This window comes from Asterias rubens, chromosome 10 (genome assembly GCF_902459465.1).
Source record: "Asterias rubens chromosome 10, eAstRub1.3, whole genome shotgun sequence".
Lineage (NCBI taxonomy): Eukaryota > Metazoa > Echinodermata > Asteroidea > Forcipulatida > Asteriidae > Asterias > Asterias rubens.
In genome coordinates this window covers 355478-378235 of record NC_047071.1, presented here as the reverse complement: position 1 = coordinate 378235, position 22758 = coordinate 355478, and the positions used below count along the sequence as shown (strand labels likewise).

Genomic DNA, 22758 nt, shown 5'->3' with positions numbered 1-22758 from the left:
CTACTCTATCGCCGACCCCGATCCGACCCGACAGCGCAGGTACGTAGACGAGAGTGAAGTGTTGATACTATTTTTTGCCTGTCCTGCCAACATTTGTCTTTCAAAATGCGGTAAGTTTATACACTTTTTTCACAATGTTTCCAGTCTGTTGTACAATTGAAAGGGACTCAGCTTAACTTGGTATATTAGCAGTCGGACAAAACATCTCAGTTTGAAATATTTTCGAAAAAACTTGCCGAAGTGTGCGTACGGCGCCAAATTTGAAACAACCTTAGCTCAGCTCGGCAGCAGTGACACAGAGCAGACGTCGTTTGATAATGATAACATTGATTGTGTTTCTGTAGTGTACTGTTAGTGTTACCAGTATTGAAGTTAATACTTAGCCCTGCTTGTGTGGCCAATTTCAATCCTTGCTGAATCCCATCGGTTATCGAAGAACAATATAATTTTTTTATAAAGATAAGTCAAGTGAGATGAGAGTTTAATTTTAAAACCATGAACATGATGATGATGAACAGTAAATAAACACAGCTTTTTGTTGTTAATTCAGCAGGTTGGGTAGAACTCAATTTATACAACTGTACTCCTTTAAAAAAAAATTCTTTTTACATCCGCTGTCTTCAGTCGTATTCAGCTGCATGTAACCTTTTTTGATTGAGTACAGTTCCCCAGTCATTTGATCTAATTGTTGTCTATGCCTTTAACATTTCAAATGAAAACCACTTTTTGAATTTAAGGGGAGGGGGTTGTGTAAATTATGTGCTGGGTTCATTTTCATGATCACAGAAAATCAATAAAGACCAAAAGTATTATGAGGGAAATGCAGGTAGCCCTGGTACTAAAGTGTTCTCTATTTTGGACAAAACTAAATCTATCTGTTTTATTAGACCAAGTAACTCGGGCGCTGTACTCCTTTTTTTCGAATTTTGACATTTTCTGTCGTACGTACGACAAAAAATGTCAAAATAAAAAAAAAGGAGTACAGCACGACAGAAAATGTCAAAATTTGAAAAAAGGAGTACAGCGCTCCAGTGACTAGGTCTACTGTTTTATTTTTATGTGGTATTCTTCCTACTTTAGTCTTTATATTTTTTAGCCCTTTGGTAAAATAACAAAAATAGTTGTTGCCTGAAAAGATTATTAGAGCCTCAAAAAAGTTTAGCAAATCACCATAAAGATACATAAAAAGAATTAATGGAAAAAAAAGAATTAATGGAAAAAAAAGAACAAGAATGAAATGCTTAACTGAAAAATAGATAAATAGATAAGGGATTGTATTGTACAACAAGGTAATTCATGCCACACTTTGTTTTTGCAGAAATTTCAAGTTCAAGCTCTCTCGGAGTGCCAGACAGAAGCAAGAACAGTCTAATAACTCTCCTAATCTTTCTGGAGTTATTCCACCCACCCAAGTTTCTTGCACAACTACCCAAGCACCTTTGACGTCATGGTTCCAGGCGCCTGTCGCCAAGCAGACCCCTGCCAATCCCCCAAAAGGACTCAAGGAATCAACACTAGTCAAAGCCACAACTCATCCTGTGCAATCACCAAAGCCTATTGCCTCTGTTCAGCCATACACACCAGGAAAGGCACTGTAAGTAGCAATCAATTTATTAACAAGCTAAAATTACCTCAGGCTGTAGGCTATTTCCTAATGTTGTTTATGTATTTCAGATGCTGACCTGTGTGGATTTCATTCCACTGCTTAACAGTTACTGATGGCAGATTGCACTGCGCAGCGTTGAAGTTATTAACGAGATGTCCTCTTGATCCATTAAGTAGTATTCCTGACCAATCTCCTAAGTTCTGAAATCCACTCTGCACCAGTAGAGTAAAAAAAGCAAGACCTAGTTCCCAAAGAACGAAAATGTACACAGTAAAGTAGATACAGACATTGTGCTACAGCAAATGGAATATACATGAAACAAAGTGTAAAACTTGTGGCTTGAGTCCAGCTCCAGTCACAATTTTAATGAATCAGACTCAAGTTCAGACGATCAATGACCAGCATGATATTATTCCTACTTTAGTCTGATTTCAGACTTTTTGTTCACTTGGAAAAATCTGGAAATCAGTGAATAAACAGCCTCAAAAATATATTTAACCATATACCACACTTGTATTCAAACAATATTTGTCTACTTTTTTCTCAAGGACCAAATATCATGCTTGATGACTCAGACTCAGCCTTTTGGCGACCGAGTGAGTGAGTGAGTGAGACTCAACCAAGTGGACTCGAACTTTGTACTCAGACTGGGACTGTTGCCACCTTGAAAGCAGATGCTTACACTTGTAGTTATCTTTTCAAAAACTTCATCCACAGATCTAAGAAAAGCAAGTCACCGGCATCTAGTCGTGGCATTGGAAACATGTTCTTAATTGAGGATTCTTTACCTGATGACTTGGATGACTTGGATGACTTCTTGGAATCTCCTCTTTCAGGTGAGACGAGAGTCCATTTAAGAAACACTAGGATTGGGGACGGGGGATTAAAAGTAATGTATAATAACAGTGGCTTCTCATTATGTGCATATCTGTCACTCAAATCTCTTCATCATTTAGTATTTGCCTACCAGGTATTGTAGAGCAATGTTTTTGAAGTAGGAGTCCAACTCCTTTACATAGCACCATACAATGGTTTACAGGTGCTGTGGTGCAATATGCTGCCAATCAAACCAGGAACATCGGGGCAAACCCCTACTCTTTAAGATAAGTGTACTGGGTTCTTTTATGTGCATTACACAACACACAGGACCACTGGCTTTATGTCCCATCCTAAGGATGCATTAATAATGGACACCAGTGGCACAAATGGGACTCGAACCCACACTCTGCCGAACAGAAACACCAGAGGTTGAGTTTGGTGCTCTATCCGCCATGCCATGACACACCATAATGTATAAACCCTATGTAGATAGGACAGTTTAACCTATAAAAGGGATGTCAATCATTCTCTCTAAATGGCTTCCGATAGGCCACTTTGGGCTTTATGCACAATTTGTGCCACCCACCCTTGGTCCAGTGAGCTCCATTATGAACATGTCATGTAATGGTTCATTGATTTCCTCATTGTTATATTTTAAGTTACACTCTGATTGCTGTTTAGACAAAAAGAAGAAGAGCAGTCCAAATCTCAGTAAAATTAATCAACAACTCAAGGCTAAGTCACCATCGGAGATGAAGAAACTTGAATTTGATGAGGAGAACAAGACCAGCAAACTTGAATATAATGAAAAGAACAAGACGAGCGATGAATATGTGGATCTGACAATGATTGCCAGTCAGTCATCCAAAGGACAAGGGTCACATGAGATCAAGGGTCAAGAAGAGTCTAGATACCAGATCGATAGTGATGATAATGATGGTAAGTCAATTGAGTCAAAATAAGGAATGAGGGCAGCAGACAGTTGAAATTTATGTACAAGCAAACCTAGTGGGTTTTATAAATGTTAAATATGCATTGGGATAAAGAATATTAATTGGTTTTTATTTGATCTTAACCGTACATCGATGAATTTAGAGCTGTATACTCAGTACTTTCCTGAGCTCTGTGAAAAAAATTCACTTGCATAAAAAATAAAAATATTATCAGTGGGATTTTACCCATGGACCTTTGCCATTCTAAAGCAGAAGTCTTACTAGCTAGACCACCACGATTGCCCCGCTAGAGGCAGTTTCAATTCTCTGTTCTAGTAACGTTTCGTTAACTTTGCATCGGGAAGAAATAATTTAATTTGTATTTTACTCAAACAGTGTTAATTGAGCACTTTAGTGTTTGGGCTAAACTTTATTCAAAAGCTATGAAGTAGAACTGCCTTTTCCCAAGAATAGTCACTTTACTTTGCCAACCAAAAATCACTGGCGTTGTGTATTTAGATTTCTACTTGAACAGTACCTTTTGAAAAAGGGAATAAAAATTAATGGCAATAAAAACTTTTGGTTAGAAACCTACAGCAGCTTTCGATGGTGAAAGCATTTTTAGAAACACTTCACTTAGAAGTCATGTGGTGCTAATGTAAAAAGATATCAGATTTTATCCCCAAATTTTGAATATGACAAGCGTTACTGTCTGTAACATTTCTCAGATTTTGTATTACTTTTAGGAATTATTCTTCATGTGTGCACTATATTCACTCAGAATTTTTGGCAGATCTCAAAAACGTGACCACCTTTAAAAATGAAACTTTCATAGGCTAGTTTTATTGTATACTAAAATCATGAGGATATAAACGGTTTTAAAAAAAAATGTAAACTTTGCCTATAACTCCATTGCAGATGAGACATGTTTTAATACATCAAGACGCAATAGCAAGAGACACAGAGCATCGCTGATTATTGAAGACAGTGACGAAGACGACCAACCAAATGGTAAATGACAATAACAGAGGAGAATTATTTTTGTTTTAATGAAATTTACCTTACACTGTGCAGAGTTTTTAAGTTAAAGTTTTAAAGTGAGAGGAATATATCTGTTCTTGTTTGCACAAAAAATTGCTAAGCAAAAATAGACTACCAGCCAATAGTTACCATTGATGTGACTAGTACCTCAGTCATTTATTGCTTAGTTCTCAACAGCATGAAATTGGGCCTATGCTGTTTGATTTTGCTATTGCTTTTGTTTTTCATACTTTTGCATAAAGCTGTTTTTCCTATATCTTGTTACTGTCAGCAGAAGGAGCCACTGACTGCATTCAGGATTACGGGTACTCCACAAATACTCTGAATTTATTACCAGATACAAATGAATATTTTGAGGTAAGTTAAAGACACTGGACACTTTTGGTAATTACTCAAAATATTTTTTAGCATGAAACCTTACTTGGTAACAAGTAATGGGGAGAGGTTGATGGTATAAGACATTGTGAGAAACAGCTCCCTCTGAAGTGACATAGTTTTTGAGAAAGACATAATTTTCCACAAATTTGATTATGAGACCTCAGATTTAGAACTTGAGGTCTCGAAATCAAACATCTAATCGCACACAACTTTGTGTGACAAGGGTGTGTTTTTTCTTTCATTATTATCTCGCAAGTTCGATGACCGATTGAGCTCAAATTTTGACAGGTTTGTTATTTTATGCATACAAATGTTGAAATACACCAACTGTGAAGGATAGTATACACATAATGAATGTTTATGAGTGCAATGGTGCGAATATGTTCATGAGTTGAAAGATGGAATGTTCTATTCAACGAGGCGGAGCCGAGTTGAATGGAACATTCCAGCTTTCAACGAATGAACATATTCGCACCATTGCACGAATGAAAAACATTCATTATTTGTTTTATATAACATCCAAGTAGAACTTTGTCATTTTGATTGAAAGAAACAACTTTCAAAACAAACAATTTCAACTGTAGAAGCCGAATGCTAGTAATTTTACTATGCCTTCTTGCAGTAACACCTGCTGCGTTACCAAAGACACGCGCACGCAGTGATGTTTTTACTCAGCTTTTTCGTTCCATCCGAAAAGTACCATTGCACGCTGGCAGCGTGCCAGCGTGCAATGGTACTTTTCGGATGGAACGAAAAAGCACGGCGAGTGACTCAGCGTGCAATGGTACTTTTATTTGCTATCACGTGACGGACAATCCTCCAATCAAATGGCAAGGATCTGCTTGGGTGTTATATAATCTTTGATAATTACCAATTGCCTTTAATCATAAAAAGTGAAATCTTCCAAATTAGAGTTTTTTTTATTGCCTGTTCTTAACAAACAACAAACTCTTTCATCACATTTTTGTCTGCAAAAGATAGTAAGTGGCCTGACGTTTCAACCCTAGCAGAGACGAGAAAGACTCTAATAGGTTTGAAATGCCATGCCACTTACAATTTTTGTCACATTTAAACCAAAGGTCCTTTTGGTTGGTTAGCAGCTTGCAGCTTCTTTTCATCATTATTGTTGCCAATGTTCTCAAATTTGGATCTTCACTACTTCCATTATTATTTGACAATGCAAAAAAGTGAATCTGATTTCGTCATTACCAAAGGAGGATCATCAGAACGAAGGATGCGCGGAAGATTTGATAGACATCCCCAGCCCATCACCTCCACCGTCTGATTACGACGATATCAATTCCAGTGCCAGTGATTTTGACTTCCCTACATCCTACCATAACTACCAAGATGAAGAGGAACTCCCTGGGGCTTCAGTCATCCCTCCATCAGCAGACCTCAAGAGATCTTTGTTCCTAGGGCAGACGAGGCAAAATTTGAAGCATGGGTCGGTGGAAGATGGAGAGACTGATCGCTCAACAAATCCAAACCTGTAAGCAATATATATTCAAATTCTTTTCTTGTATCCGAAAATAACTTGACGCAATGTTGCTGTTCAGTTGTCACAAATTTTGCAAACTTTTATGAACTGTATTAGTTTCTGGTACTTTACTAAAGCTTAATTCAGTTTTAGGCATGACTTGTTAGTGAAAGTGCTTTTATTTCTGAATGTGTTACCTTGGTGCCCTTGAAAATTTATAAAATAAAAAAGTTGCACAAAATAGTTAAGGGCCTGACGTTTTGACCCAAACAGAGTCTTTCTCAAAGGATGATTTAAGCCTTTGAGCTGCTAGGGTCGAAAGGTCTGTGATCTATTCTTGTCATTGTTGGTGGCCTGATGTTTCGACCCTATGAGCAGTGTCCAGAAAATCAGCTGGGTTCGGACAACAGGTAATTTTCTTTTCTTCACTTATAGCAGTTTGCAACAGCTAATTCTAGTTTCTCATTTTGCAATTTTTTTGTACAACCCCTCTCAGTCAACCTTAAAAAGACGACAGTTTATCTTTGATTATTAATAATTGTGTTTTTTTGTGGGAATGATATGTTTTTGTTTCTCCTTCAGCAATGCAAGTGATGAGTTATACTTCACAAGCCATCCGTCTATGCAGCCTCTCTCTCCAAACGTAAACAACTTTCACTCTCTTGTTGTCTGTCATTTTAACCAAGAAAAACCGCCAGCATGGTTTGCAGTAATACTAAACTTTGGATCCAAACAGAAAAACAAATAGTGGAAACTGTCAAATAACAATGAAATGGTTCGTTTAGTTGAGTAGGAGATTATTGAACACGATATAAAATGGCATTTCCTGAATACTAACAAATAATTCAACCAATAAGAGTTAATGTAGCGTGCCTTTTGCCTCAATCCTCCAAAATCAAACGCAGCATGGAAAATTAGTGTTAGGAGGATGTTTCAAAAGAGGGCACAATTACAAGTAGTTTGTACACAGTTTGCCATATAGGGAGACAGAATCTCCTGCCACACTGATTCCACTTGAGTTGGCTGGATTCAGGAAAGTAGGCATTATAGACAACGTAAACAAAAATATTGTTCTTGAAAACTTTCAGATTTCGGCAGAGAGTCTTCAAGAAAGGCTGGATGAACTCAAGCAACTTTTGTTCAAGGTTATGGAACAGATATGCGATAATGTCGACATTGCTCTAGCGTCAGAAACAGAGGGCAGCAGACTACAACAAGTCAAGCCTTTCTTATCGCTCAGGTTTGTGCTCATCCGTTGGTTTTAAAAAAAGGTAGACCTCTTCATGACAAAAGACCTAGGTACAATTTCATGGCACTGGTTACCATGGATTTCTGCCCTTTTGGCTTATAGAATCACATGCTTTACTGGGCGCCAGTAGTGCAGAATTCTGCACGAAGCAGTGCAGAATTCTGCTTTAAGCAGTGCCATAAAATTGGCTCTATTATTCATAAGACGCTCCTTAAGTTTGGTCATACTAGAGCATTAACAGTCATTTACTAGCTAACCGGTTAAACGAAGGTCACAAGTTGAACCATATTACTGTTTTGAATTAGAAATATGAGCCAATCTTTAAAAGGAGCAGATGTCAACACACTTTCAGGAAATAAAAACATTGTAACCTCAGTCTTTACAGTCTCAAAACCACAAATCACAGTAAGCTGACATATAAAGCATCATCTATAACTAATTGTAGGAAGATGCTAAGACCACACAACCAAACCAAAGGGCAATGCAAAACTAGTTATAGTGACCTGCTAAGCATGAACATAAGCAGTTTAAAGGTAATTGTGTTTGGTGCTTTTTCCTCCCCTTCACAGGAAACGTATTAAAGCCAAACAGAAACAATCGGAGGCCAAGTTACGCCAACTTAACCAGTCAACCAGAACCACACCATCATTAACCAATCAGGATTCATCAATACCAATGATCCAACCTAGGTCACGACCTCCTGACACCACTAGTCTCCCACACCAGGCACTAAACGCACCCACCAACAAAACGCTAAACCAGAGTACCTTCAATTTCAAGCTGAAGTCTAGCTTCAATGCAACGCCAGTCTCCGACAGCGCAGCTACACCTCTCAACTCCAGCCATAGGACATTCAATATGGTGTCAAATACCAACAGACAAGGGTTGATAACGACCCCACTCCAGAGAACAATGCCCGCCTCGTCGTCACTCAGCAAGATAAGTCCTGGGTTTTCCTCTCCCGAGGGCGGTATATTTGGAGGTGATGGTTTCTTTGACGACACCACGGGAGCCAATCCGACAACGCCAATCTTTGAAAGTTCAGTACCAGTGATTGCCAGCAGAAAGAAACCGCTGGAGTTATCATCTGAGAAGCGCTCTCTACAGCCTTTGCTGCTACAGCCAAACAAACAAAAGACGCCATTTGCCCCACTCCAACGGAATAAACCGACCACGTCCATGCCGAGAGCATCTGATATTGTATCATCTGAAGGTAAACTGTTCATGCCAGGCATTTTCATGAACGAAGCATGTCCAAAGCAGGCCTGGAATTTCATCTTTGAGAGGGCAAAGTCAATTTAATTTGCAATGGGCACTTCCATTGGAAAATCTATTGGAAAGTTTTAGAGGGGCACCAAGGCCAAGACATGGCAACGGAGGCATCTCTCTGAAATTCCAGGTCTGCCAAAGGGTTCATGCAAAGTAACCATATTTTCGTTCTCATACTTTATAAAATGTTTCTTGGATTAAAACAATTTTTTTTCTGCCACTTCTCTTTATTACTTCTATAGATGTGGACACAATGGGTTTTTATTTTTACTTTTGTCTGGAAACAGTTTTTATTTAACTGATTTTTAGATCATTGGGTTTCATTTACACTAATCTTTGCTGTCATGAACTATTTCATACGTTTCATATGTTTTCCACATTTCAGTCTCAGCAAAGCACAGTCGATTCAGTGGTACTAACTTCCCTCACTCTAAGGAGCTTCTGAAGGTGTTTCGTAAGACATTCGGTCTACATCAGTTCCGTCCAGAGCAGCTTGAAGCTATCAATGCTACCCTGCTTGGTGAAGATTGCTTCGTTCTCATGCCCACAGGTCAGTTCAATAAAGGGTGACTACTCCGTGAAGTTTCTTTCCTCCTCTTTTACCCTAGACTTGTGGACATTGTTTAGTGTTGTGACAGTGTATTACTAGCTAGCTCTACTTGATCGCAGACTGCTCTCGTGAGATCACTGCTCTTGCGCAAGGCTGCTGACTCCCCAACTGCTCTCCGTTAAATGAGACCATAGTCGCAAGAGCAGTAGTCTCCCGGGGGCAAGCAGTCTCGCAAGAACCTCGCCAGTGTTGCAAGAATCTGGAAGAGAGTATAGGAATGAGAGATTGATTAATATCAAAGTTCAGACTACCACTTCAGGGTGAGGGCTACACTTAACTGATTTCGGTTGACCAATTGAAATGTCCAGAGGACACAAATGTAAAAGAGAGAGAGGCAGAAAGCACACGGAAAATGTATAATGAAAACCCATACATGTATTTAATATAAATTTTAAATGATTCTCAGTTCTGTGAAACAACTGCTAATAAATGTTTTTTCTTTTTTTCTGCTTGCAGGCGGTGGTAAGAGTTTGACCTACCAACTCCCAGGAGTGTTAACTGCGGGGGTGTCATTTGTCATATCTCCCCTCAAGTCATTGATTCAAGATCAGGTACAGAGACTTGTGTCTTTAGAGGTAAGTTGTATACATCCTTCTTGGGGTAAAAGTGACATCTCTATGTGGGTAGAACTGGTATCCCTCCTTTGGGGTAGGTAAAATCCTTCCTTTGGCGTAAATGGCATCCCTCATGTGGAACTTTAAGCGATTAGCGAATTGGTAAACTTTGTGTTTGACCCCCAATTTACACAACATGCGGGTACTTTTGACAAAGTTACTTAAAAATCTAGCACTTGAAAGGCATCTTATTTGATTGTGGAAGGTCTTTGGTTTGAATCTTAAAGAGAGGTGCATTTTCTTCTGCAGAACTTGAAAAGCTTTGAGTATGCAGTGCTATACATCGGTATAATAGGCCTGGAATAACATGGAGGCTTCCTATAGATTTTTAAGATTTTCAAATAGAAGTGCCCTAAGCAAATTGAAAGCAGTCTTACCTTCTCAAAGATGCAATCCAGGCCTGGTATAAGGAATAAAATAAAATGACAATACTGAACAAATTTCCTTTGAATATAAATCTACACAACAGCATTCATTTATTCTGTCACTGAAGCCAAGGATGTTTAGAAAAGTGAACTTAATCACTGTACTAGCAAAGAACCCTATAGAAAGAAGACAAGGAAGTTAAACCCCAGTGAATTATTCCATGCAGTCAGGCAGGGACTGAAAACCCAATCCACATAGTGCCCTGGCTTGATTGGAACCAGGGACCTAGGGGTGGAAGGACTAAAAAGATACCACTACAACTACACCAACCTCACCACCCGTTTTAAGTGTTCAAATAAGGAATCTCTAGCAAGATTATTCTTGATTCATTTGTTGTATTTGTTTTTCTCACTGCAGATTCCTGCTGCACATCTATCAGGGGATTTAAGTGCAGAGTTTGTAGATTCAATCTATCGCCAGCTATCACTCAGAGATCCTGGAGTTAAATTACTCTACGTTACACCGGAAAAGGTTAGTCTATCATGGTTTCCTCCTTATTTTCAAAAGCATTATACACATGTTTTCTTTTTTAGTAGGGCGCCCTTTGGTGGGTGTCAAAAGAAAGTATTAAGTTTTTTTTATATCCATACACTGAGGTGAGTTTAGCACTATATACTTTCCCACTTTCCCAAGTCCCGTGAAAAAAATATCACAGGCATGTTACTCGGGTGAGATTCGAACCCATAACCCTTGCAATTCTAGAGCAGTGTCTTACCAACTAGACTACCGAGGTTGCCCGGTAGCTAGAGGCAGTTTAAATCCTATGTTTTTGCAGCGGGTTTCGCAGCGATATTTAATGGTCAAAAGAAGGTTGCTCAATGGCCCCATGATTAGCTAGTTGTTAATAATTACCGGAGTAATGGTCTATAATCTAAGTAGCTTCTTGTTCTTTGTTCTGTTTATAGATAAGTGCGAGTCCCAAACTGATTTCAGCCATGGAGCATTTGTACCACAGGAATATGCTAGCTAGATTTGTCATTGATGAAGCCCATTGCGTCAGTCAAGTAAGTCAACTTTCACATACGCCACAGGGGTAAAATGTTGTCATTGATGAAGCCCATTGCGTCAATCAAGTAAGTCAACTTTCACATACGCCACAGGGGTAAAATGTTGTCATTGATGAAGCCCATTGCGTCAATCAAGTAAGTCAACTTTCACATACGCCACAGGGGTAAAATGTTGTCATTGATGAAGCCCATTGCGTCAGTCAAGTAAGTCAACTTTCACATACGCCACAGGGGTAAAATGTTGTCATTGATGAAGCCCATTGCGTCAGTCAAGTAAGTCAACTTTTACATACGCCACAGGGGTAAAATGTTGTCATTGATGAAGCCCATTGCGTCAGTCAAGTAAGTCAACTTCACATACGCCACAGGGGTAAAATGTTGTCATTGATGAAGCCCATTGCGTCAATCAAGTAAGTCAACTTTCACATACGCCACAGGGGTAAAATGTTGTCATTGATGAAGCCCATTGCGTCAGTCAAGTAAGTCAACTTTCACATACGCCACAGGGGTAAAATGTTGTCATTGATGAAGCCCATTGCGTCAGTCAAGTAAGTCAACTTTTACATACGCCACAGGGGTAAAATGTTGTCATTGATGAAGCCCATTGCGTCAGTCAAGTAAGTCAACTTCACATACGCCACAGGGGTAAAATGTTGTCATTGATGAAGCCCATTGCGTCAGTCAAGTAAGTCAACTTTCACATACGCCACAGGGGTAAAATGTTGTCATTGATGAAGCCCATTGCGTCAGTCAAGTAAGTCAACTTTCACATACGCCACAGGGGTAAAATGTTGTCATTGATGAAGCCCATTGCGTCAGTCAAGTAAGTCAACTTCACATACGCCACGGGGTTAAAATGTCATGGCAACTACCTACTACAGAGTTCTGCGCTTACAGTACCCTGTAAAGCTTGTAATTCTTTGGGCCGTTAGCACAAAACTTTAAGCAGTGTCATGAAATTGGACCAAGATGGTTCCACAATCTAAGACCCCACTGAGTGGAAATTTATAATAATAATAATAGTGGCTTCTTTTAAAGTGCTCATATCCTCATAGTGACGCTCAAGGCGCTTTAACATTCAGTATTTTCCTGCAAGGTATGTGGGACTACGTTTGAATTATGAGACCTAATCCTTTTACATAGCACCATGTAATGGTTTACAAGGTGCTGTGACACAATATGCTGCCAATCAAACTAGGAACACCGAGGCGAACCCCTTCTCTTTTTGGGGGATAAGTGCAATGGGTTCTTTAATGTGTGTTACATAACACACAGGACCATCAACTTTGCGTTCCATCCAAAGGCAGAGCATCACGGTTTAAAATTGTCTTGCTTAAGGACACATGTGTCATGACTGGGACTCAAAACCACACTCTGCTGGTCAGAATTTGAGTCCGATGCTCTTAACTGCTAAGCCACAACACGAATTTATGTATTATATTAATTCCAATTTGTCTGAATCGTCATCAGTGGGGTCATGATTTCCGTCCTGACTACAAGAGACTTTGTAAGCTGAGGGAACGCTTTCCTGGTGTACCTGTGATGGCACTGACAGCTACAGCTACACCAAGGGTACAGAAGGATATACTACACCAGCTGGCTATGCCTAAACCACAGATGTAAGTCAGTAAATGGCTCTGAGATATAGGATCAAGGGGATGGGCTCTACTTGTAAGTCAGTAAATGGCTCTGAGATATAGGATCAAGGGGATGGGCTCTACCTTCAAGCCTCAATGGCGGCTTGTTTGTTTGTTTGTTTGTTTGTTTGTTTGTTTGTGTGTTTGTTTGTTTGTTTGTTTGTTTGTTTGTTTGTTTGTTTGTTTGTTTGTTTCTATCCAAGTCTAAGTCCAAGCTTTGAGTCACTTGGTCTTAGTCTGAGTTCAAGTCCAGAGTTACGTAACGCTTGTTCAAATCATAACAATAATAATTAAAATATTCAAGAAGAGTTAAGAATTAAACATTGAACATTGAATTTCCCATATTTTGTTCTGTACTTTTTATGGGTCGCCTGTCACCCTCGTTAAATATGGTCTTAAATAAAAAATATGTATAAGTATTAGCTGCTGGACATGCCACACATTTTGCCTTGTCATGATGATTACAAAATTAAGCATCCAAATTATGTTTTTAATACAATAAAAAATTATTGTTGGGAAAAGACAAAGTCAAGTTTGAGTCATATAGTCAAGTCCGAGTCTGACTGTTTTGCAAATGTAAAATGGTGACCTGAGGCGGACTCAGAGTCCTTCAACACTGGTGGGGAATAAAATATATCAATGGAATCTGTATTAGAGAATCTGACGATACTTAGAAATCTTGAAATGATGTCCATAGTAAAATGTGAGATTGCTTTAAAGCATACTGATCGTAACGATAAGTTGTCAACCATCAATTCTTTTCAGAATCAACTCTACTCAAAAGAGATTTACATGTTATGCTAAGCTAACACAAACCTCCACCCAAATACATTGATTATTGATTATTTGATTATTTGATTGTATAGATTCACTCGCAGCTTTGATCGCAGCAATCTTCAGTTCTCAGTCAAGAAGAAGGAGCCACGTAAACTGACTCAGCATATCACCCAGCTTATACAATCCATGTTCAGGGGCCAATCTGGTATCATCTACTGTCTCTCAAGGTATACTGCCGTTTCATGGCAAGCTTTATGTCGCATATCTGTCACACTTTTGTCGCTATCTTCAGATTTACATTAAACTTACAGGTTTTGATGATAGTGGAAAGCTTCCCTTCAAATATTACTAACTGAGGTTCTGTAGTTTTTGAGAAATGGGTAAAACAAGTCACAAAATAATTTTTGTCTCAAGTGACACAAAAACTATTTTAGCATGTAAAATTCCATTAACCAGTTATAGTATTATACCAAAACCATAGCATAACTGGTTAATCGTTTTTACATGCTAAAACTGAGCCGAATATTATATGTTTTACTAATTTCTCAAAAACTACAGCACCTCAGTATGTAAAATTTCAAGGGAAGCTTCTACTATCATTATCTTCAAACTGTGTGTAAGTTTAATGTAAATCTGTGGACAATGTGTTTTGTGTTAGATAAACATTTTGGAAAAGTTCCAGCTAACAGTTGACTCTTCACCGTTATCATCTCCATTTTGCTGATAATATGTCATGATGATGGTTAATACGATAGTTTTGAAAATAAATGTAGAAAACGATTGATTGATTGATTGATTGATTGATTGGTATTTGATTATTTGGTTGGTTGGTAGATTGGTTTATTAATTGATGGATTGATTGATTGTTTATATTGATTGATAAATCAATTAATTAATCAAAGTTCCTTGTGATTTTAGGAAAGAATGTGAAAAGACAGCTGAAGATCTTTACAAGAGTGGCATTAAGGCTCTTCCATACCACGCTGGACAGAGTGACTCAGAACGAGTCAGGGTGCAGGAAAGATGGATCAGTGATGAGTACAAGGTGACAATATGACTTTGACTCATTATGAGTCATTGTGACTCCATATGAATTGGGGTGTTTATTGACCAATCCCTTTGACTCTTTAAGATTATTTATTATGCAAGAAAGTTTTCATGAGTTACTTAAGTTTTAAAGTGGAAAACGCAGGGCGATAATAGAGTTTATAAAATTGCCCTCTAAACTCAATGGAGCTTTTAATGTAGTGCATATTATTCTGAGAAACATATTACTTCAAAGTAAATGTGGATGTAAAGATATATCAGTTTTTACCCCCCCCCCCCTACCAACACCCAATTTTTCCAGCATGGACATTATTTGCCATGGACTTTCTATGATATCTCAAAAAAGTGAGATCTACAGTTATATAAGATTCAAACGTTCCAACAGTTCCAAAAACTAAAGGTACATGTATACTTTGTCTTAAACAAGGAAACATTTATTACTTGTGTTTTGTTTGTTTGCAGGTGGTATGTGCGACGATAGCCTTTGGTATGGGTATTGACAAGCCAGATGTACGCTTTGTCATGCATTTCTCATTACCCAAGTCTATGGAAGGTTACTACCAGGAGGCGGGGCGAGCTGGTCGGGATGGGGAGCTGGCAAAGTGTATTCTTTATTATTCCTATCAGGATGTGACGAGGCTTAGACGCATGGTGCAAGGTAGGTAACATGCAATTGTTGCACGCTGTGACTGGGTCTATGGTGTTTTGTACACCCAAGGGGGCAAATGGCACCCAAGGCAAAGCCGAAGGTGCCATTTGCCCCCGAGGGCGACAAATCCCTTGGACCCCGTCACAGCGTGCCACAATCATTTTGTTTATACCATACCCTTTTTCCTCTTCTAAGGAGGTGTTCTGTATCTTCAAACATTATTAACGGAGTAGGCATACTTTCAAAAGCAGACGAACAATTGTTCAAATAAAAATCAATTCATCACTGTGCCCTCGATTTTGTACTTGGCGCTGGAAATCGACCAACACTGGAAACGATCAAGGTGATGTACACCGGTAAACAAAACTCATGTTACCCTGTGCAGTGTGCTTTATGCGTAGTGCGCATCCTTAGCCATGGTTCATGTGCTTTTGTATTACACACAGGATTGGTTCTCGCCGGCCATAAAACTTATCAATTTGTTACCGAGGTATAACAATGTGGATTGACATTCTACCCTCTCCCATGCTATCAAATCTGTTGACATTGTGTTTTGTGTCTTACAAAAAGTATCCAATGTACAATGTCACTCAGAGGGCAAAGCTTAGATGACACATTTCAATGTAATCATCTCTGTTCTGGATTGAAATCTTCAGGTGATCGAGACAACTACGAAGTGAGTAAGGTTCACTTGGATAACCTTTACCGCATGGTACAGTACTGTGAGAATAGCGTGGACTGTCGCCGAGTCCAGCTACTCAACTACTTCGGAGAGACCACTTACTCCAAAGAAAAATGTCTTCAAAATCGATCAACAGCTTGCGATAACTGTCTGTCAGGGGTAAGGGCGGGGTTTAGCATCTTCCTCATACAAGGACCAGATTATTGTTATAGAGAGGAAAGGGAAACCTGCGCTATGTGTGGGTCCCGCTAGAGTTTCCATTAAACTGTGTATCAATCTTAATTACTAAGCAATCTTAATTGATAAAACAAATCACTGTGGCTTGCGATAACTGCCTATCAGGGGTAAGGGCAGGGTTTAATAATAATAATAATAATAATAATAATAATAATAATAATAATAAGACATTTGTAAAGCGCCTAATGCAAAAGCCTCTAAGCGCATTAAAGAAACAATAAAATAAACAATTAGAGAAAGATACAAGATACAAATGGGCAAATTACAAAAAAGAAGCTTTAAACAATGTTTAGCATCATTCTCATACCAAGTCCAAATTATTATTATAGAGAGGAAAGGGAAACCTGTGCTAAGCGTGGGTCTTGCTAGAGTTTCCTTTAAAGTGTGTATCAATCTTAATTGCTAAGCAATTTTAATTGATAAAACAAATCACTGTGGCAAACAACCCATCCTAAGTTAAGATGAATCTTTAGTGCTTTGTGAAATTGTACCCTAGCCTGTTTTTTCTCCTCTGTTGCTTATCCTTTGTGGGTCCCATCAATGTTTTCCAGTTTCTTTCCATGTCCCGTTTATACCACGTTTAAAAAAACAAATCTCGTTCAGTTAAATATTTGTTTGTCTCGTATCATTTAATAGTTCCTTTTCTTTTCCTTTCCCATAATGTTTCCCCAAGACCATTAAGTTTTTCCCGTCCTGTTCATTATTTCCTCGTCTTATTTTCCCCCAGTTTCTTACAAAATAAATGGTGTTGGTCCCCTGTCCCATGTACCACTGTGTGCCCCTTCCATTATCATTTTGTATGTCTTAAGGGCTGTGGTGTAAAAGAAATGGCGCTATATAAAAGCCTGTTGTATTATATATTTTGCAAAGGGCACTTCCAGTGGAAAATACTAAAGTCTATGGGAAACTTTGGAAGGGGCACCAAGGCCAAGACCAGGGGCAACGGAGGGCATGACCTCCATGGCCATTGTATAATCCCAGGCCTGAAAATGTTTTTTCCTACAATCTCTCTCTCTCTTCCTCTTTCCACAGAGTACGTATTCCACTGTTGATATGACCAGTATAGCCAAGAAGATTATTGAATTTGCTAAGACAGTAGATGGTGCATCGTCATCATCTGGTGGAGGAGGGTATAAGAGACGCAGCTATGCTCCTCAGTTTACCCTTAATCACTACGCTGACGTACTGATGGGTGAGTGGTCTTAGACAGCCTGTTTAGGACTCAAGCTTGTAAGCATAAGAACTTGCTTAGCACAGACAAATCTTGCTGAGTCTGGTTACCAGCCAAAATTCCAACAGATTTACAATGTTGCAGCTGATGAAGCACATATTTTTTTGCTTAGCAAAAAATACTTTCTAGACAATATTTGTTGCTTAACAGCTTTATGAAATTGGGCCCAGGTAATTGTTTTCATTTACACAATAAACACTTATGGTGTGTCATGGCCGAGCAGTTAACAGTTAAGAGCACCGTACTTAACCTCTGGTGTTTCTGATCAGCAGAGTGTGGGTTCGAGTCCCGGTCATGATACTTGTATCCGTAAGCATGATACTTTACCATAGTTGCTGTGTCCTTCGTATTGTACCAGTTAGCTGTAGGTCATGTGTACTAGGATTGGTAGTGCTTGTAAAAGAACCCAGGGGTCGACTTCACAGAGAGTTAGGACTCGTCCTAACGTAGGACTAGTCCTAGGAGATATTAAAAACTTAATGCTAGTCCTTAGTAAGGATGGGTAATCTGCCTAAATCAGTCTTTACTCTTCACTTATCGAGAAAGAGTAGGGGGGCTAACTCTTGGTTTCTGGTTCACACAGCAAGCAACCTTGTTTACAGGTTTCGTCAGGCTTGTGAGCTACAGTGGTTAAGTTCACTTATGAGGCATCATTGGTTTCATTGCTAGAAATATATAACAATAATAATATTCTTATCTTGCCATGACAGGTTTCCTCAGGCTTGTGAGCTATACAGTAATTAGTTTAACTTATAAGGCATCCTGGCTTTCATTGGCAGAAATATATAAAAATAATAATGAAAAAATCCTTCCTTGCCATAACTCTGCCAATTCAGGGAGTAACTCGGCCAAGATTGCCCAGAGTGGTCATGCCAGCAGTCCCATCTACAGCTTGATGAAGAGTCGTGACTACCAGCGCCATGACTGTGAGAGATTGTTACGTAAGATGGTCCTTGATGGGATACTGCGGGAAGAGTTGGTCATCGGAGCCCATGATCAAGCACTGTGTTATGCCAAGGTTGGACCCAAGGCATTTGACGTTCTTAGTGGGCGAACAAAGGTCAGTCTTTCAGATTCTCAAAAAATAATGCATGACTCCTCACACCAACTGAACAGATGTTTTTTATTCAAAAGCTGAGGTATCCGTCTTCATGTCCTGTTTAATAATAATAATAATAATAATAATAATAATAATAATAATAATAATAATAATAATAATAATAATAATAATAATAATAATAATAATAATAATAATAATAATAATAAAAATAATAATAATAATAATAATAAATAATAATAATAATAATAATAATAATAATAATAATAATAATAATAATAATAATAATAATAATAATAATAATAATAATAATAATAATAATAATAATAATAATAATATTAATATTAATAATAATAATAATAACAACAACAGTGGCTTGTTATATAATGCACATATCCGTCACTGAGTGACACTCAAGGCGCTTTAATATTCAGTGTTTTCCTGCAAGGTATATGGGACTAAATTTGATTTATGAGACCTACTCCTTTAATCCCACCGCCATTCAATACCTTCAATGCTCCTGCTCACTTATAGTGTGTTTTATGCATTCACTTGCCCACTGAGCAATTGCTAATTTTTATTAAGTGAATTAAAGGGTAGCGACGAGTTCTTTAACGGCCGTTTAAAACCGGCAGGGTTGTTGCTGTGTGATAAAGGGCTGAGCCAAAGGGCGAGGCCTAAATATCATTATTTTAATGAACCTCCTATAATTTGGAGCATGGTTTCAGACAGTTTATTAAGTGATGAATCTCACCCCTTTTGTAGATGGAGCTGAGCCTAACCAACGCCAAGGCAGCGAGGGCTTTACAACTCTCAACTCAAGTCTCTAATGAGACACTCAATGGTCCTAGACAGAAACTATTGGATGAACTGAGGATTATAAGACGACAGATTGCTGTGGAGAGCAATATGAACCCAGACAACATCTTCAATGGTGAGTTGAGCTTCTCATGGTAGCTGTATGCTTACCTTAAGCCCTTTTTACACTGTATCTCTTATCCTCATTGATAACAGCCCTAGGGAGGCCTGGGAGTTTGTTTACCCCACTGGTTCTCCAGCGCACTTTCTCCGTCTAGGTCCCTATTCTACAAGGTTCCTGCTGCACAGTTCAAGAATACTATGGGGTTTTGCCGCTTGTCCCTACTCCAGAGCGGGGCTGGCTATAACTTGCCCATTTTCCTGGGTAGATTAGGGGTAAAGCAACTCAAGTGTAAAATGGTCAGCCGTTATTCCCCAAGGTTCCCACAGGAAATATAGTAGTGTGAAAGGGTCCTGCTGATGTAGTTAAAGAGGGGCTCCAAGGTCAAATTTCCAATAGGTGAAGTCCTTATAAAACGTGGTGAAATTACAAGTCTCCAACCCACGTTGGTGTAATTCTCCAAAATTTCCAATTGATGGTCCGTACAGTGTTGTACAAAGAATTTGTATTTCATTCCTGAATAATGATGATATTGAATTTGAAAAAAACCAGCACAAGACCACCAGCTTTGTCTGGTTCTGAGTTTACTGGTCCAAAGCTAAACTCACTGGCCTCCAAACCCACCACAAGACCACCAGCTTTGTCTGGTTCTGAGTTTACTGGTCCAAAGCTAAACTCACTGGCCTCCAAACCCAGCACAAGACCACCAGCTTTGTCTGGTTCTGAGTTTACTGGTCCAAAGCTAAACTCACTGGCCTCAAGCCTGTGGTCGAATGTTAGTTCAGTCAGCCCATACTTATAACTCTTCTTTATCACACATATAAGGGAGATAAAATGATACTAGTATTGAGTATAACCAAGTCTACTGGACTTATCCATTTCTGACCACAGTTTCACGTCCTATCGTGGATGCATCATCAGGCCGCCTGATCTTGTGCTAGCAAAAGGTTGGTGACCCGTTCGGGTGTCACTGGACCATGCAGACGTGGAAGGAACTTCTTAATAGCTGCACTATATAGGCCCCCGCCAAGTTTTGGCACAGAGATAATGATGTTGATTGGTTCTTGATTTATTTTTCTTGTTAGATGAAACACTCCGTGAGATGGCAGACCAGCTTCCTATGGCCAATGAGGAACTGGTCGAACTGACTGGAGTGACCGTTCCAAAGGTCAATCGCTTCGGTCAACGTTTCCTGGACACTATACTCAAATACATGCCTGAGATGTTACAAGGTTAGAGCAGACTGAGCGCAATAACATGTTATCATTCTCTATACAACTCTGGTAATGATCCCAAGGATGCCTAAAATGTAAACTTAATCACTGCTGCTTACAAGCTTAGCGAAACCAGGGCCTAATGGCTCTGCTTATCGTAAGCTAAGGATCTATGCTTATGGAAGCAGGGAATTACATGCTTACGTCAAGCGTATTTCATAGATTAGCTAGGAATTTTTGCTTGTGCACCTGCATGCTCCACATTACTAGGCATTCCTCGCTTAAGCCATCTCATCTCCCTTGGGAGCGTACAGCCTATGCTGCCAATTATGTAGCGCACCAAGCTACCTACGTCAATCAAAGGAAACATCTTTACCCTCACATGTACCCATTTACTCCTGGGTGAAGGGAAGCAATTATACATGTAGTTAAGTATCTTACTCAATGACTGAAGTGTCATGACCTAGATTCGAACCCACACCCTGATGACTCATTCACCAGATCATGAGTCCGATCCTCAGTCACTGCTTAAAATACTAAAAAATATCATTTGATGAATTTTTTTTACAGAGGAGGAAGACTTCTCCGAACCATCGTCTTCACATTACTTCAATAACACGGCAGCCAATACCACCGCAATAACCGCCTCAAACCGGTCAGCAAAACGAGCGCCACGTAAACGCAAACTAGCAGGGAATGCCAGCTCCACAAAAAGCAAGCGAGTACGTGCTTCATCAAATAAGAGGAACAACAGTTCAAGCGACGGCTACGGCAGTAACTATCAATCAGGCGGTGGGACGGGACTTCAAAATGCAAAAGCTGGGCTGAAGAAGTTTCAGTACAAGAAGTCAGGTGGAGGAGACGGGGCTGCCGGTGGTAGCTATAGAGGGGGTGGTAAGTATGGAGGTAAAGGAAAGGCAAAGGCTAAGAGTGGGGGAAATGGAAATAGTGGTTTTGGAGGGGGAAACAGTAGGCTTGGGTTTATGCCTGATCCTAAACCAAAGCCTGGAAGAAGCTTCTTGGCAACTAGCGGACATTTTCTCGGATAATTTTAACAAGTTATCATAAACTCGATTTTATGTTTTGATACTTTGATACTTTGAAATGCTGAACGATTTATTTAAAAAGAAGGGAAGAAGCTTCTTGGCAAGTGGGATGAAGCAAGACAACACAAATCAGCAAGATATTTTGTTGTTTTGGTCGTAGGACTTATTTTATAAAGAATTTTAAAAAGCTTGGCATAGGTTAAAATCGCAAACGTAAAGGGGGCACTGAAAGAGTTCAGTAATATTTTAATGATAAATAATCAATGTATTTCTTAAATACTTCTTGTTTCCGAAATGATACCAATATTATTTGTTGATCCACACTCCACAATGCTTTGTTACGTGGTAGTGGGTAATCTGGTTCAATCTTAAAATGTAACTTTGTGATTAATGTAAATATGTAAATATTTTATATTGTTTTTATAATTGAGTGTAGCTATTGTTTGTTAGTGTAGGTTACTTTGATGAGATATTAAAACATTATATTCAAAGTTAAATTGTGGCTCTGACCTTAGCTTTTCCAGTTTGATTACTCACAAGTCTTGAATACCTATAAATGAAATAGAATGACTGCAGCAAATCTGAACAAGAAAAATGCAATCATGTGTGCACGAAAACAAAATTGAATGCATTAAGAGCCTTGTGAACTTATCAAATTTTGCTCTAAAATGCAAGAATTTTGCTCTGAAATAAGCACAAGGCTATAGCCTTGTGAACTTATCAACATTTGCTCTAAAATGCAAGATTTTGCTCTAAAATAAGCACAAGGCCTTGTGAACTTATCTAATTTTGCTCTAAAATGCAACAAATTTGCTCTGAAATAAGCACAAG

The 22758-nt window shown here is 38.9% G+C and overlaps 1 protein-coding gene across 2 annotated transcripts; it reads left to right on the top strand.

The window, feature by feature from the left end:
* Positions 1 to 9: 9 nt before the first annotated feature.
* LOC117295930 (Bloom syndrome protein homolog) lies at positions 10 to 22566 on the top strand. 2 transcript variants are annotated; one of them, XM_033778733.1, is made up of 24 exons: positions 10 to 110; positions 1319 to 1594; positions 2324 to 2442; positions 3107 to 3364; positions 4276 to 4368; positions 4673 to 4755; positions 5991 to 6268; positions 6839 to 6899; positions 7345 to 7496; positions 8075 to 8718; positions 9160 to 9324; positions 9841 to 9959; positions 10782 to 10895; positions 11330 to 11428; positions 12902 to 13050; positions 13935 to 14072; positions 14764 to 14890; positions 15355 to 15550; positions 16198 to 16382; positions 17493 to 17652; positions 18528 to 18751; positions 19514 to 19682; positions 20753 to 20899; positions 21452 to 22566. In XM_033778733.1, the coding sequence occupies exons 1-24, from the start codon at positions 106 to 108 to the stop codon at positions 21928 to 21930; spliced, it is 4440 nt and encodes a 1479-aa protein (XP_033634624.1). In that variant the 5' UTR covers positions 10 to 105; the 3' UTR covers positions 21931 to 22566. The 2 variants fall into 2 exon arrangements, with proteins under 2 accessions (XP_033634624.1, XP_033634623.1); XM_033778732.1 differs by having other exon boundaries at positions 4670 to 4755.
* Positions 22567 to 22758: the final 192 nt, after the last annotated feature.

What these genes read in the sequence shown, in the direction of transcription:
- LOC117295930 (XM_033778732.1), top strand. An exon ending in AGAGACTTGTGTCTTTAGAG is followed by an intron (nt 9,960 to 10,781) that starts GTAAGTTGTATA and finishes TTCTCACTGCAG; the next exon opens with ATTCCTGCTGCACATCTATC. An exon ending in ATCATCTACTGTCTCTCAAG is followed by an intron (nt 14,073 to 14,763) that starts GTATACTGCCGT and finishes TTGTGATTTTAG; the next exon opens with GAAAGAATGTGAAAAGACAG.